The 13,700-nt window shown below is 34.6% G+C and overlaps 1 protein-coding gene and 1 non-coding gene across 5 annotated transcripts in view; both read right to left on the bottom strand.

Annotated features, from left to right (window-relative positions):
* Positions 1 to 738: 738 nt before the first annotated feature.
* Ets65A (DNA-binding protein D-ETS-3) overlaps positions 739 to 13,700 on the bottom strand; it is a 35,043-nt gene continuing 22,081 nt past the window's right edge. For all 4 annotated transcript variants that reach the window (XM_088030789.1, XM_088030788.1, XM_088030787.1 and 1 more), the window contains 5 exons: positions 10,055 to 10,126; positions 5,779 to 5,826; positions 3,868 to 4,057; positions 2,749 to 2,960; positions 739 to 1,716 (listed from right to left, as the gene is read on the bottom strand). In XM_088030789.1, coding sequence (XP_087886915.1) covers positions 1,568 to 1,716; positions 2,749 to 2,960; positions 3,868 to 4,057; positions 5,779 to 5,826; positions 10,055 to 10,126 — 671 coding nt within the window. In that variant the 3' untranslated portion in view covers positions 739 to 1,567. The remainder of the gene's footprint in view (positions 1,717 to 2,748; positions 2,961 to 3,867; positions 4,058 to 5,778; positions 5,827 to 10,054; positions 10,127 to 13,700) is intronic.
* Positions 12,702 to 12,775, bottom strand: TRNAI-AAU (transfer RNA isoleucine (anticodon AAU)). The gene has a single exon. It is a non-coding gene; the product is annotated as a tRNA-Ile (tRNA).

Genomic DNA, 13,700 nt, shown 5'->3' on the forward strand with positions numbered 1-13,700 from the left:
ATTACCGAAAAAGAAAAATAAACGTGAGATTTCTGCAACGTTTGCGATTGATTTCGCGTAGTTCTTCCAATCCATTAAACCGTTTTTGCGTCAGTAACGGCGAACCTCTGCATATATCCCTCATTTCTAGACCCCTCGGCGTCTTCAGTAGCTGCTTTGTAACTTTCAGCATGCATACAAGGTTCAGGAACTGAAGCTAGCAGCTATGTACGGCTGAAATCGTGCGGAAAACGTATGCCCTACGACCGACACGCGCCATATAATGACGTAATGATGTAGTGATACATGGACGTCACCCTCACTTAAACTTTGATTCAAGCTTAAATAGCTCGATTTTATATTTTTATTGATTTATGCTGGGGCTATACAAACGTAAAAATTTACAAATATTGTACTGTCAAGAGAGACTTTACAATTTGAAGTCGGTTGGTAGCCCTGATTTGTTACTGTCAGTCTGAATTTTACTTCAACATTCACAAAAAATTTTTTTTTTGCCTGTTTTGTAAAGTTTTTCCGAAGTAAAAGCATATAGACTTTTACATGACAAGTCCGGAAAGTGTCAAATTTCGCACCAGTTTGAATAAAAGAAAGACTTTTTTTGACCAGTTTACACCCTCGACAATAGTTAATTTTTTATGCCAAATGTCATTCTTCTACGACTCAACTTTAATTGCTTGAATTGTTTTGCACACTATTTATTGAACATGCTGCAGGTAATAAATAATAATAATGCGGCTGTGGGTTTTAGGCTATATTTTGTATAATAAATACATAACATTTATACACTTTTTTAAGATTGCGGCAGCCATTCTGTGGCTCCTTAACAAAATGGCTTTTTACACTTTTGACATTTAGGTATATGACTAGTACATCTACGATATTTTTGAACATGTTGTCCCTCTAATTTCTATGTTTTCTATGTCAAGCCTTACAACAGATAGGTACTTATCGACTAGGTGTTACAATATACAGAACTATGTACAATTATGAAAATAACATTATGATTACACTTTAAAGAGTGGTTGTTAAATAATTTAAAAATAAATAGGTTTCCATAAAATGAGAGGAACATAAGAGCTTCATCATCTATGAAAATTACAATTTGAGTATCTAACACGTTTAATTTTTATAGAAGATGATAAGGGAATTATTGAAAACATCTTATCACAGTCGCCGCTGTCGCGGTTTGTGTCTTTCTTTACACATTTTCAAATTTACTAAATATATACATTAAAACATTGCACTGTAATTACACAACTATCAAGTTATACCTTAGAGGTAACAATAATCTCTTGGAATGCGACTAGAAACGTCTTCAAAATAAAAAAAAGTTTCGTTTCGTCGGAAATTAAACTGTTTATACCAGTCTTCTACATTTTATCTATTGGCAAATTATAGACTCAACCAAAATTGATTATTTCCAACAAATTATAGTTTGGAATACTGTTTTGGGTCTCATCTCCCGAGTTAAAAGCTCACAAATTTGGACTCACTTTCTAAATTGTTGATGCAGTTACATGGGTAGTTTTCTGGTCCAGTCAGTCCCAGGTGATGAGCTTGTAGCAGGTCATGCATAATGGGGATACGAACCGAGTGGCGGAGCCCCTAGATGCGGCCCTGCATGGTGGCTAATTGAGTGTGTGCTGGCTGCGATGTTCGAGTACAGGTTCGCACTTGGATTGCTCCAGTAGGAACCGGGAGACGGAAAAATTGATCCTGAAACAAATTATTATTCAAAATATTTTTTCAATCATCTCATATTTTTCTGAAGCTTTTAGTTCTAAGGATGCATCGAATTAAAATAGACTTAGAGACTTTCGACGCGGCCTATATATTTCCAATTTCAACCATCTCTATTGGTTTGGTTTCTCCTCTGTTTTGCTTCAAATTACATTACAGACAAATGCGAAATAAATCTCTGCATAGTAGGTCGTAGCAACGCCCCTGCCGATAAAATTAACCGCAAACTAATAATTCAGAAATGTTCCATTAGACGTGGCGATTTTCTGTAGCTCGCATATGCAGTAGTGGGCATCGTAGCAGTTTGTTAACAATATCCTTATTTGGGAGGGTCGGTTAAATGACGGGTAATGTGCTCTCTTAGAGGGGCGAGACAATGCACAATCAAGGCATTACGTCATTAAGGGGATGCAAGTGTTATTTCCACTGCATGACTGCGTGTTAACCAAAGGATTTCATCGACAAAGCCTCAAGGCATATGAAGGAAATTTTGATAATTTTAAATTCAAAATTCCTGCTTTTAGAGCATTGCAATTCTGGCAATTTACATCGAAGCTTGAGAGCAACGCAAATATACAGTGAGATGCGTTTGTCACTTGCCATCCGCAACAACTTAGCATACCATTTAGGCTTCTGTAAATAAACGTGCAGACCCCGTAAAAGGGAGGGTTCGTTCTAATTTGTATATGAATGCGTTTGTCTCTGTATCAGGGCAAGAAGGTCGATTAGGATAGCGCGACAGTGGATTAAGTGAAACACCCCATAAATTATGGCAAATTGCTTATCCATGATGACAACACAAATGAATTGCATTAAGGCAATCGTAAATTCACTGTTCCGTGATATGTGGGTGTGGATCATTGCTGCACTCATGAATACCCATAAACAAAACACATTAACAATAAAGACTAGTAGGGCTCTATTTTATTGTTAGTCTTGTTGCCAGAGATTGTGGTTTAAAACCATAATATTCGAGGCTGAAAAATTGCATTATAAGACAAGACTAACCTGCTGAACTTGGCACGACGGCATGTGGACTCATAAAGCTTCCTAACTTGGCGCTGTGATGATAGGAACTCATGAAAAGCTCGCTTTGATACTTGTAACTACTAGGATCACTCGTTGCAGGTTGTGTGGCAGCTGCCAATCCTTGGAAGTCAAATTTGTAGGCATATCTCTTACCGTGGACTTTCGTCATGATGTTCTTGTCGTAGTAATATCTGCAAAGAAAAAAAATCGTTCTATTCTCCGTCTAATTAGATAAAAAATTCTATTGTTAAAAGAACTGATTCATAACACAAAACGAAGGGTCAAAAAGGAAGGCCGGTAACTGGAGTGGGCGAAGATGTAATTGCGAAATCAATAAGAACGGCGTCGGCGGAATCCGGAGGATGTGGCAGTCTCCGGTGTTCTCCGGGTCCGGAACTGGCCAGACTACACCGGACACGCTAATATGCTGGCCCACATGCCGGACAATTTATACATAGCTGCACGTAATGGAGACACAACACTTGGCGAGCGTTGTTAAAAAGTTCCAAACAAAACTCTGAAACCATCAATAAAGCTCTTTTCCCATTGTGTTTACTTCCAATGATAATTTTTCATTACGTTAGCACCAAAAATAGTTTTCCATTACACGAACAATTCCGTGCGAGAAATTGCAAAAAAATTGCCCTGTAAATGCATTAGCCAATATCAGCCGCTAATTGCTACAAATGAACAGAGCAATGGGATTAGTGCACCCCGCTCGAGATTCCAAGCCCGCCAAACTAACGACCTCCGTGTCTTCCAAACACTCATACAAAATGGTAGTCGTTTTGCTGAGGGTTATATTTGATGATTTGATGGGGCGACTGTAATATAACAAATGCCATTTGCTCCCGAATTGATCTGAAATAGAAGTTTTTATTCGGTCAAATGTCGAAGATTGCGCCACTAAATCGGGCTGGGTCGAACAGGTTGGCTTGTCTGGCCGCTCCCGTAATATTTCATTTCCATTTATAGATTTGTATGAAATAATGGCATTACGAAGAGATAAAATAAAACGGGGAAAAAAGGATGCAATGGTGCCCAGAAATTTCAGCTCTGTTGGGAATGTTAATTCGTTAATTTAAAAGTCAACATTACCTTAAAGCTCTAGATAATTTGTCGTAGTTCATGTTTGGCTTAGATTTTCTCTCGCCCCATCTTCGTGCAACTTCATCTGGATCTGTCAGCTTAAATTCACCATTCGTTCCTTCCCATGTTATGCAAGCAGCGTTTGAGGAATCACTCAATAATTCTAAAAGGAATTGCCACAACTGAATTTGACCAGAACCTGAAAATGTAAAAAAAAGGACTTTAGTTATGATTTTACGCTAATAAGTGATGTATGTAGCATGCTGAAGTGACATAAACAGTAATTCATACATCTAACTGCTTATAACTAACTGTCTACTTCTAAGTACTGGTAATGCATATAACTAAACCGTAACCGCCAACAAGCGCCCGCGGTAGATCTAGATAAAACAATTAATCGCAAACAATCTCAGATATTTAGCAATTTAAATGCATACGATTCCAGTTGTACGTATGTTAATGTTGGGTCGACATGTGCCCGAGTTTCCTTCCAAGTCCAGGTGTGGTAGCAGTAGGTGGCTAAATCACTGATGCCGGCACAACATGCGTTTATTTCCTTCCGCCGTCACCAAATTTACAAGTTAAATTACATTTGAAATGCTAATATGGCAACCTGACAATGACACGATTGCTGAATTATGCGAACGCCATATTAATGTTATTATCATTGCTAACACTGACTAAATTTAATTATTATACGTCACATCTAATTGACCGTGACGACGAGTGATTCCTGTGTTGATTACGCTCATATAAATTATGGCCTTTCCTACCATGGAAATTATATACAGAGGGTAGAAATTAAAATCGCATTACTTTCATTATCGACATTAACGCCAAGATTTATGCACTTATACAGTGTTTAAAAACGTTCACATTACATTGTAACGCGTCAATGAAAATCGTATTAGAGCCGGCCAAATGCTTGTAGGTTTCTTATGACGGGTATTCTTGTTAAAGTCGTTTTTATCTACTTTATAAAAATTGCAGTCACAGTTCGTATGCATAATACATGTTTTGTTCTACATGTGCATAAAGCGATAAGTGGTTTCAATGTGATCATTTATAAAAAAATTAATTCTATTCTGATCTTTCGAAAATATTTCAGAGGTCATGACAAAACACCAAGTTATGTTGTAGCTAATTCCCCAATTTAACTCCAAGCTAGTCCCCAGCTAATTTTCCCACGTAATCGTCGCTTTTTTATCAGCTTATTATAATCTTTTCGGGCTCTGTATCGCCCAGAAAAATCTAAATTTTCATTAGCGATTTCCTCCGCGTCGAAACGCGAACTTAATGACGTCTGTAAAACCAGATACTCGCGCTCGTGAAGTCGAAATAAAAAATTACAAAAAATAATTTACGACAAGTTTACCAGTTCAAACAAAATTAATGCAAGCGACACCCTGTTCAAAAGTGGGTGTGTTCGTCAGATTTACAGTTAGAAAAAGCGTTCTAAATGTTGCTTAATGCACGTTTAATGATACCCTTCTGAACCCATTTACCTTTTGTTTCACATGGGGTGGCGCACCCCGCGTGTCGCGACTTCACCGTAACCTGCAAGGCGACACGCGCGCCTACACGTGGCGGACTTGATTTGCCGGTGTACAGTAATTACCCTCCGACATTTGTTTGATTTGATTTTGGTTCAACATGCGATTATTACGTTTCGTATTTTATTATAAAATCGGTCGAAGTTAATGAGATTTTTTGATCGGTCATTATGACAAGTTCTTTTAATATACGTTTGGCGTTTCCAAACCGATAAAATGGTTTTCCGCTGTTTTCAGATACGTTTATTGCTTCATTCTTTCATTAGAAATAAATCACAGTAATACCATACGTATAAATTTTTTCGTTTTCAATTAAGTTAAACTAGAACAAGGCAACTTTTTTTGAGTTGGTTGTAATGGAACTCACCTGAACTCGCTAGACGACTGCTTGTAGGGCCAAACATTTGATATGGATCTGAAAAAAAAAAATTTTATTAATTTTTTTAATGCAACATATTTTTTACTGTTTCGTTTGTACTTTACTTGAGGACATATATGAACCATAAATAATATTAAATTTTTTTAATGAAGCGATAAACTGCTTTTGAGTGTAATTTGTATAAATAAACATGAACATATAACAGCTATAAATCCGAGTTTTGAAATTACTGCCGTTTTCTTGTAATACATTCAAAATTATAAAAGTTTGAGTAGAAGAGTGCATTGCGTGTATATAAACGAGAAAATTGCTTTCTAAGAAATACAAATCAAGCGCTTTAAATGAATGCAATATAACTTAGGTTACGACAGAAAATTCGTGTTCAGGAAGAGCATAATGTTTTTTATTTTTGTCCCAATATTATAATTCATTGTTCGAGAAATTGCCATCATAAATAATTTCACGCGAAGCACATGTCTTTAAGATATAGGAGCCTAATAACTGTTAGGACCATTAGTGCTTGAACAATATTTTTTGTTTTGAAGACATCGCATGTTGTAAAAAATTATCGCATGAAAGAAAGCTATAAGTGTAAACCTTGAACTGTTGATGCTTCTAGATAATTCAAAACTGTTGTAACTTGTTAATTTTTAATTTTCTTTTGTGTTCCAAACAAGATGCGATGATAAGAACCACATTTCCCGATTGAAATTGATAAAAAACAAAGAGGATTGCCTTTTAAGACCAAACAGTTTGAAATTTAATAGTCTTTTTCAGCAACCGCGTTTATAAAAAGACCTAATTGTCTCAGAGGTTCGGACTTAATTGTTTTATCGATCGAGCAATTTGCTCGGTTATTCTCTTCTTTACTGTTAATTTTATAAATGGGGGAATATTTTATTTTGTGCTTAATGATAAAATCTTCTCTGATGGAAACGTAGGCGTTAGATTACACACAGAGATATTGTTGATGAAGTGGGAATGATCCGCACGAGTGGTGCTGAGGCGCCACACCATGACAGCTATCGAACCCCCAGAATGAGGGAGCGTCGTCATATGGGGTGGGAAAGAGCACAAAAGCCAAGACGTCAAACATATTGCATTACATTGCTGTTATTTAAGGTTCAACCAGAAGCCGTGTCGCATATCAATTCTGGTTTCAAGGATTGCAAAATTTCGTTTTTACTCTATTAAAGCACTATAATTTTGGGGTAGCCAAGAGGGAAAGTCGTGACTTTGTTCAAAGTTCCGTACGTTCAATTCTCCCTTCTTTTATAGTCAGATATGTCTGATAACGAGCAAGAAGTCGCCTGCGTCAGACAGTCCAGGGCGGCGTGCACACCACCACAACTTTGGTCATGCAAGATTTGACCTCGATAACCATGATCCACAAATTAAATCAATTTCTTGCTAGTTTTTATGGCTATTTTAGAAATCAGCTTTTACATCAAAATAACGCGGAGAAACATAATTTTGATCCAACTAATGCCGTACTAAATAAGACCTAAAGTACAATCTTCAAAAGAGACAAAAAATTACTGAATAGATGAGTAACATCACTAATATACAGGCTAAACTTAACCTGCTTCTAGCCGCATCGTTGTCTTTCATTGAATTCAACTAATGTTCTTGATCCGATCTTTTTAATTAAAAAGATGTTTCCAATTCAGAGAAGAGCACTTGAGTTCGTCGGAAGAGTGTATAAAAGGGAGTTTTGTGGGCTCGTACAGTTCTCAGATATTTCATTAAAGTTAGATTCACTCATATTTTGTTAGCTTGAAATAAAGAATTGAATTGAACGGATTTAAAATCTCCGTTGTTAAAAATCGCCTCAAGTTTATACGTGTCACTAGCCCACTACCCTAACGGAAAACCTCTTTTAGTCGATAAACACACTGAAATCCTCACATATGACTGAGCCGAATTGGCTTCTTTATTTGCTCGCACATCCTGCAGTGTTTGTATAGGACTACTTGTCGTAATGCACGACTTTACTGTGTCAACATTACGAATTTAACATTGATTTGCGAAACTGCTCCCTTACTTACAACACTGACCTTAAAAGTTATCTTCTTAGCTGTGCCACGAATCACTTTTATTCTTAAAGGAACTTGAATAACTCCTACGTTTGAAAACATCAAATTATAGTTCTTTTATCAGTTCTTGGGGAAATTCTTAGCCCGAGGTAATGTTTAGGGAGAGAAATCCCCAGCGACCAATAAGTTGCCGATCAAAGCCAGATTCAATAATTACCTGATTATGTCCCTGTGCTGATTCAATGATTGTCACATTACCCCAAACATTGCTCCCTTGTGTTTGTTACTGGTCATTATTGCAGAACACAGGACTGCAATCAACTTTTCATTTGATCACCGAGGTGCCCTATTATTGCATTTCGCTATTGATTTGCGATGCTCGTTCTGTTTTCAGTGGAGTTGCAGCAGGGAGTTGTATTCTCTCAATGAAATAATAATTTTATTTTGAAGTGACGACTCATTTGCGCATCCACCATTTCAAAAATTTTTATTTTTGTCAATTAGTTTGTCAAACAATGGGAACATTTATTGGTTTCTATGTTCTGATAGATCTAGTCTATAAGAAAAATCTAGCATTTTATAAAATTTAAGCGTTTTTCAAAAAATACAAATTTTATTTCAAATGGCAATAGGTTTCTTGCATAAATTTGTATTTTTTTAGTTCTGTTGATACATATTAGAAAAATATTTCGTTTCTGTGTTCAGATAATTTAAAAAACAGCTTATATTTTTCAAAATTTTGAGATTTATTTAAAGTTAAAAATTTTATTTCAAACCAGCGACATTTTTCTCCATATTTTAGGAAAAATATTCGTTTCTATATTTAAATAGATACTGTATAGTGTATAGTGTATAAGAAAATTGAAAAGGTTAATTTGATAAGGTGAAACATTTCGTTGATCAAGAATTTATATTTTTCTTAATTATGTAGATATTAGAAAAATGTTTGATTTCTGCGTTCAGATGAAGTAAACCTTTAAGATAACGCTCACACATTTATTATTGTATTTAATAGTCGGAAAATTTGTTTTAAAATGACGATACATTGCGCATCCACCATTTTTAAATTAATTTCAAAATTTTTTATTTTACTGAGTTTGCCAGATTTTAAGAAAATTTTGTCGTTTCTGTGTGTAGATAAATCTAGTCTACAAGAAAATTCTAGTATTTTACAAAATTTAGGCGTTTTTCAAAAGTTTTCAAATTTTATTTGAAGCACCGACACATTTTACGGATACACCAATTCTAAAAATCTTTATTTTGCTTAGTTCTAGAAAAATTGTAGAAATTTGTCGTTTCCATGTTCAGATAAATCGGTTCTTCAAAAAACGGCTCACATTTTGCAAAAGCTTTCATATTTTTCAAGAGTTAGTAGAAATTTTATTTTGAAATATCGACACATTTGCGCATTCATCGTTTCATTGATTTCAAAATTTTGTATTTTTTGTCTGATCAGATAAACAGAAACTATAAGAAAACGTTCGAATTTTACAAGATTTAGCATTATTTAAAAAGTTGGAAATTTTAGTTTGACGGAGCTAAGTATTCGTTCGTTTAAGAATTTGTATTTCTCTCAATTATGTGGATATTAGAAAAAGTCTTGGTTTCTGTGTGCAAATAAAATAAATCTATAAGATAATGCTTACACTTAGTAAAATTTTTGTTGTTATCAACAATTGGAAATTTTATTTTAAAAAGTTCATACATTTTGCGCATCCACAATTTTTAAATAATTTTCAAAAATTTTAATTTTTTTAAACTTGACACATTGAGAAAATTTTGTCAAATCTATGTTCAGGTAGATCTAGTCTATAAGAAGATCAAGCATTTCAAAAAAATTAACATTTTCAAAAGTCACAATTTTTATTTAAAGTGGCACATTTCGTATATTTATTCGAAAATTTATATTTTTCTCAGTTCAGTACATAATGCAAAGTCCTTTGTTTTTGTGTTCAGATATAGCAAATCTATAAGAAAATATTAAAAGTTGATTTAGACTCATTAAAAGTTAGATATTTTATTTTGAAGCGTGTGCATTTCCATGTACTTATTTATTTTTTATCAATTTCAAAAATTTGTATTATTCTCAATTCTAAAAATTTCGTTCCTGTACTTTGTATAGTTTAAATATTAAAACAAATAAGTTTCAAGACAGTATGGCAACTATAGCAAATAAGAATATTTTAGAAATAAAAAGTTTTAATTTCGAAAATGTTAATCCACCTTACCAGGTTGCCTAAGGTGTCCATGTGGATCTAAGGACGCTTTAGTCATACCAGTTAACGTGTTGGATCCATAACCTGAAACAAAGCAGATAGTTATCTTAACATGATGTGCGTATTCTGAAACAACACTGAAATCCTATACACGCTCGACTAGCTTTTGTTTCCACGGCTCACTTCAACCGTGTTTGGAGGCCATTCGCGTGGAAACCGACAAGAGAATCCTTTCCGCAGGGTGGCAGCCACTCTCTTACCCTCAGCTTATTTTAACCTACTGTAGTTTCTCGAATACAAATATTTCAGTAAGACAGTTTCTGCTGAAATTACATGCTACATTACTGCTGCTAGAATAATAACTTTCGCTTTCTACGCCCGGAGTAGCCTAGAAGCGGCGTCTGAGAAAAATGGCAAATTTAAGCCAAACAATGTTACTTGATAGTAAAAACGTCAACAAGTACAAAGTGACAATGAAGACATCAAAGGGAAATCAGATGCGCTTGGGGTGGTGGTGCCTTTGATCGTTGAAGCTACAGTCGCTTCCTGTCAAATTTGTGTGGATGAAAACAATTGGATTGCGTGTGAAAACATAGTAAACTCTCAAAGTACCAAGGCTTCATGTAAATCTGTGAAATACCGTTAGTTTTATTATTTGCCGTTGCGTACAGTTGAGAGGATAAAGTTCTGAACAGCTCAAAAAGCCGTCTATTGATAAGGGGGAGCTCATAGCATAATACCGAGTTAAAATTATCTTAATGTAATGATTGACACTTTCATTCACCATTGCAAATGAAAGCGAGAAATCGATGTTTCGTTTAATGGAATTCTAGTGTTATCTCATCCTTTTATACATCGAGCAGTAAACTCTGTTGTTGACCAAACGTCCATAAGACCACGCAGATATTGTACAACATGCCGCGGAGGTATGCAGTTGTTATCAATTATTCTTCTGAAGTCTGATTGGGTTCCCGGAACAGGAAAGAGTCCTTCCTTCCCGGACTCCCGGAGCGAATGTCCTTTTCCGATTCCCTGTCCTATCTCCAGCACGCTTCAATGACTTCTCTTATTTTCCTTTTAAATCTATTGCTATTAGCTTTTGTCGTTTCGAACGATTCTTTGACACTTCTGTTCCAAATTTCGGTCAGCCGACTAACGACTTAAGATAATGAAAATCAGCTCTTAGTTTTCCTTTGTATTTTTGATTAAACACGATCTTTTTATACTTCTTGTTAATAAGAGGTCTTTCTGTGACAGCAAATTATCTAGGATCAAAAGCAAACTTTAATATAATAGCTATCGTATGCAATATGGGAACGAAATTCTTGCCCCGAGCGTTTAGTTTGCTATCCAAACTTAATAATGGCAGTCAAAGCCCTGATTGCTGCAAGCCAGCAGAAGTGTCACGGCCGGGTGCTCGAGATCAGAGGTTCCGTGTGAATTTTGACAACCCCAGGCTACTGTCACTGACGATTGCCACCTCAAAGAATGTTTGGTTGAAAATGTTGTGGTATAGCGTCATATCACAAACCTCGTTACTTCCGGTTCAACACTCAAAAGCTGTTCATTTATGCGTAGACCACAAACAACTAAAGGAAGGGCGTTATTAACACGGACGTGTTTGCTTGCGAAGGAGAATAAAGTTCCAAGCTATTAAATTGTATTATAAACTATGGGAAATTTTTTGATTTAACAAAGTGATTTTTGTATCAATTAGATGAAAAAGAACTGTATTAAATAATGTAGCTATGAAATTTTCGGTTCATTATAAATGTGGGTTTAGATTTTTTAACTGACATTTGGAATTAACCTCAATCAGTAAGCAAAGTTTTCTGAGACGAAAACTGTTCTAGTTGTGGTTTGGAATCTGAAAATTAAAAACTTAGACACAAAACCGTAACTGAAAAGTGGTTGGCGTAAGTAATATTATAAATAATTTTCAAGATAGTTCACTCGTGATGCTAAAAACATTTATAAACACCTTGTATATGTATAGGATGGTCTTTATAAAATCTATTAATTATTATTTGACACATCAAGACCATTTTTAAATTTAAATTCGGCTTTGATATTAGTCGTTCTGTCGTTCAGCAGAGCGAAATGACTACCAAGAACTGTCACATATGTAAAAATTGGCACCAAATTGTAGGAGCATTAGCAATAAAGTGCTTTTTGTTATTTTTAATGTAGATTGGCAGATATTTTATTTATAACTTGTTTTTTATCATTATATTTTGCCATTAGTAAAAAAACTTGACATTTGTTTGTAAAGTCATCTATTAATTAAAATTGACATCCATCCACTACAACAATCTAACTTATTCCCTTAAAATTTCAATTGCCTTCGTAGGTATTTAACTGCTTATTTACCTTTTGTTTGTTATTATTATCATCAAACTAATCTTAATGCGTATTATGCTGTAATAAATTTATTGCTGCTTGCTGTTAGCAGAGAATTAAGTTATCTCACCGACTTGTAAACGGATTTAGATAAAATATCCTAAACCTTGCAGAGGATACCTATTAACAATTGGCTTTTTCTTGTCTCATTTAATTAGGAATCGAAGCAAAAATTGGGAAAATGCAAAATTAGCTGTTATTGTATTTTTGATCAAAGTTTTACTTTTTTAAAGCAAAATTTTGGTCTAAAAGGAATATTTGGCCCATGGGGGGATCGAACCCGCGACCTTCGCGTTATTAGCACGACGCTCTAACCAGCTGAGCTAATGGGCCACTTGTTCATCTTTATAATCAAAATATTTTTTTGTAAAAATATTAGTTAAATTAATAAAGATAAAATAGTATAAAATATTTTTTGTTCTGAATGCGAATCGAAAGTACTATTTTGAAGACAAAAATGGGAGAAAAAGCATAGTTTATTTATTGAACGTGTCAAGTTTTTATCTTTATATTTCGAAAAGTAATGGTGCTGGTCATTTTTAAGTCAGACACTGCAATTTTCGGAAAAAAATCATAACTTGACAACGCCACGATCAAAAATTTGAAAGTTGATTGCTTTGAATAGTTACTAAATAACTCATCAAAATCCTCTACTAAAATTGTAGGTTGCATTTAAAGAAAAAAAGTTCAATGCGGCCCTGCAAAAATGGTGCACTTCTGACAACTAAAATTAATTTTAAGATAAATTAGTTATTTATCAAAGGGAAGAACTACGCAAACTTGACTCACCCTTTATATTTACTTTGCCAGACATTGCAAATTAGAGACGGAGACACCAAAAATGCAAAAATAAATTCGTAAATTGCGTTCGTTTGGGAAATATTTTTGTCGCAATTTGACAGCGCCCTTCTAAATTGCAGAAAATCAGTCTTTAATCTCATTAAATTGAAAGTTATTAACGTTTTTATTTTATTAATTGAAGCTTTCAGAAAAATATAATACATACATGTCTCCTTACTAAAATGTCAATCTCGGAGCCTTAAAGGACTCGCTGCTTCGTTTCTCAAAAAGCTCTTCGAGAGTAATAAAACATTTTCGTGAATTTAAATTAAATTAATAATTTATTAAAGTAAAACATCACGTTCTTATTTATACTAGGTATAATAAAATTAACAATAAAATTATTGAAATATCATGTGGAGCTAATATTCTGTTTAACAATTAATTTTAGTTCCATTATTTGTGAAATATTGTTATT

Source organism: Gnatocerus cornutus, chromosome 2, assembly GCF_029298725.1.
Source record: "Gnatocerus cornutus isolate USDA-ARS CGAHR chromosome 2, icGnaCorn1.1, whole genome shotgun sequence".
Taxonomy (NCBI): domain Eukaryota; kingdom Metazoa; phylum Arthropoda; class Insecta; order Coleoptera; family Tenebrionidae; genus Gnatocerus; species Gnatocerus cornutus.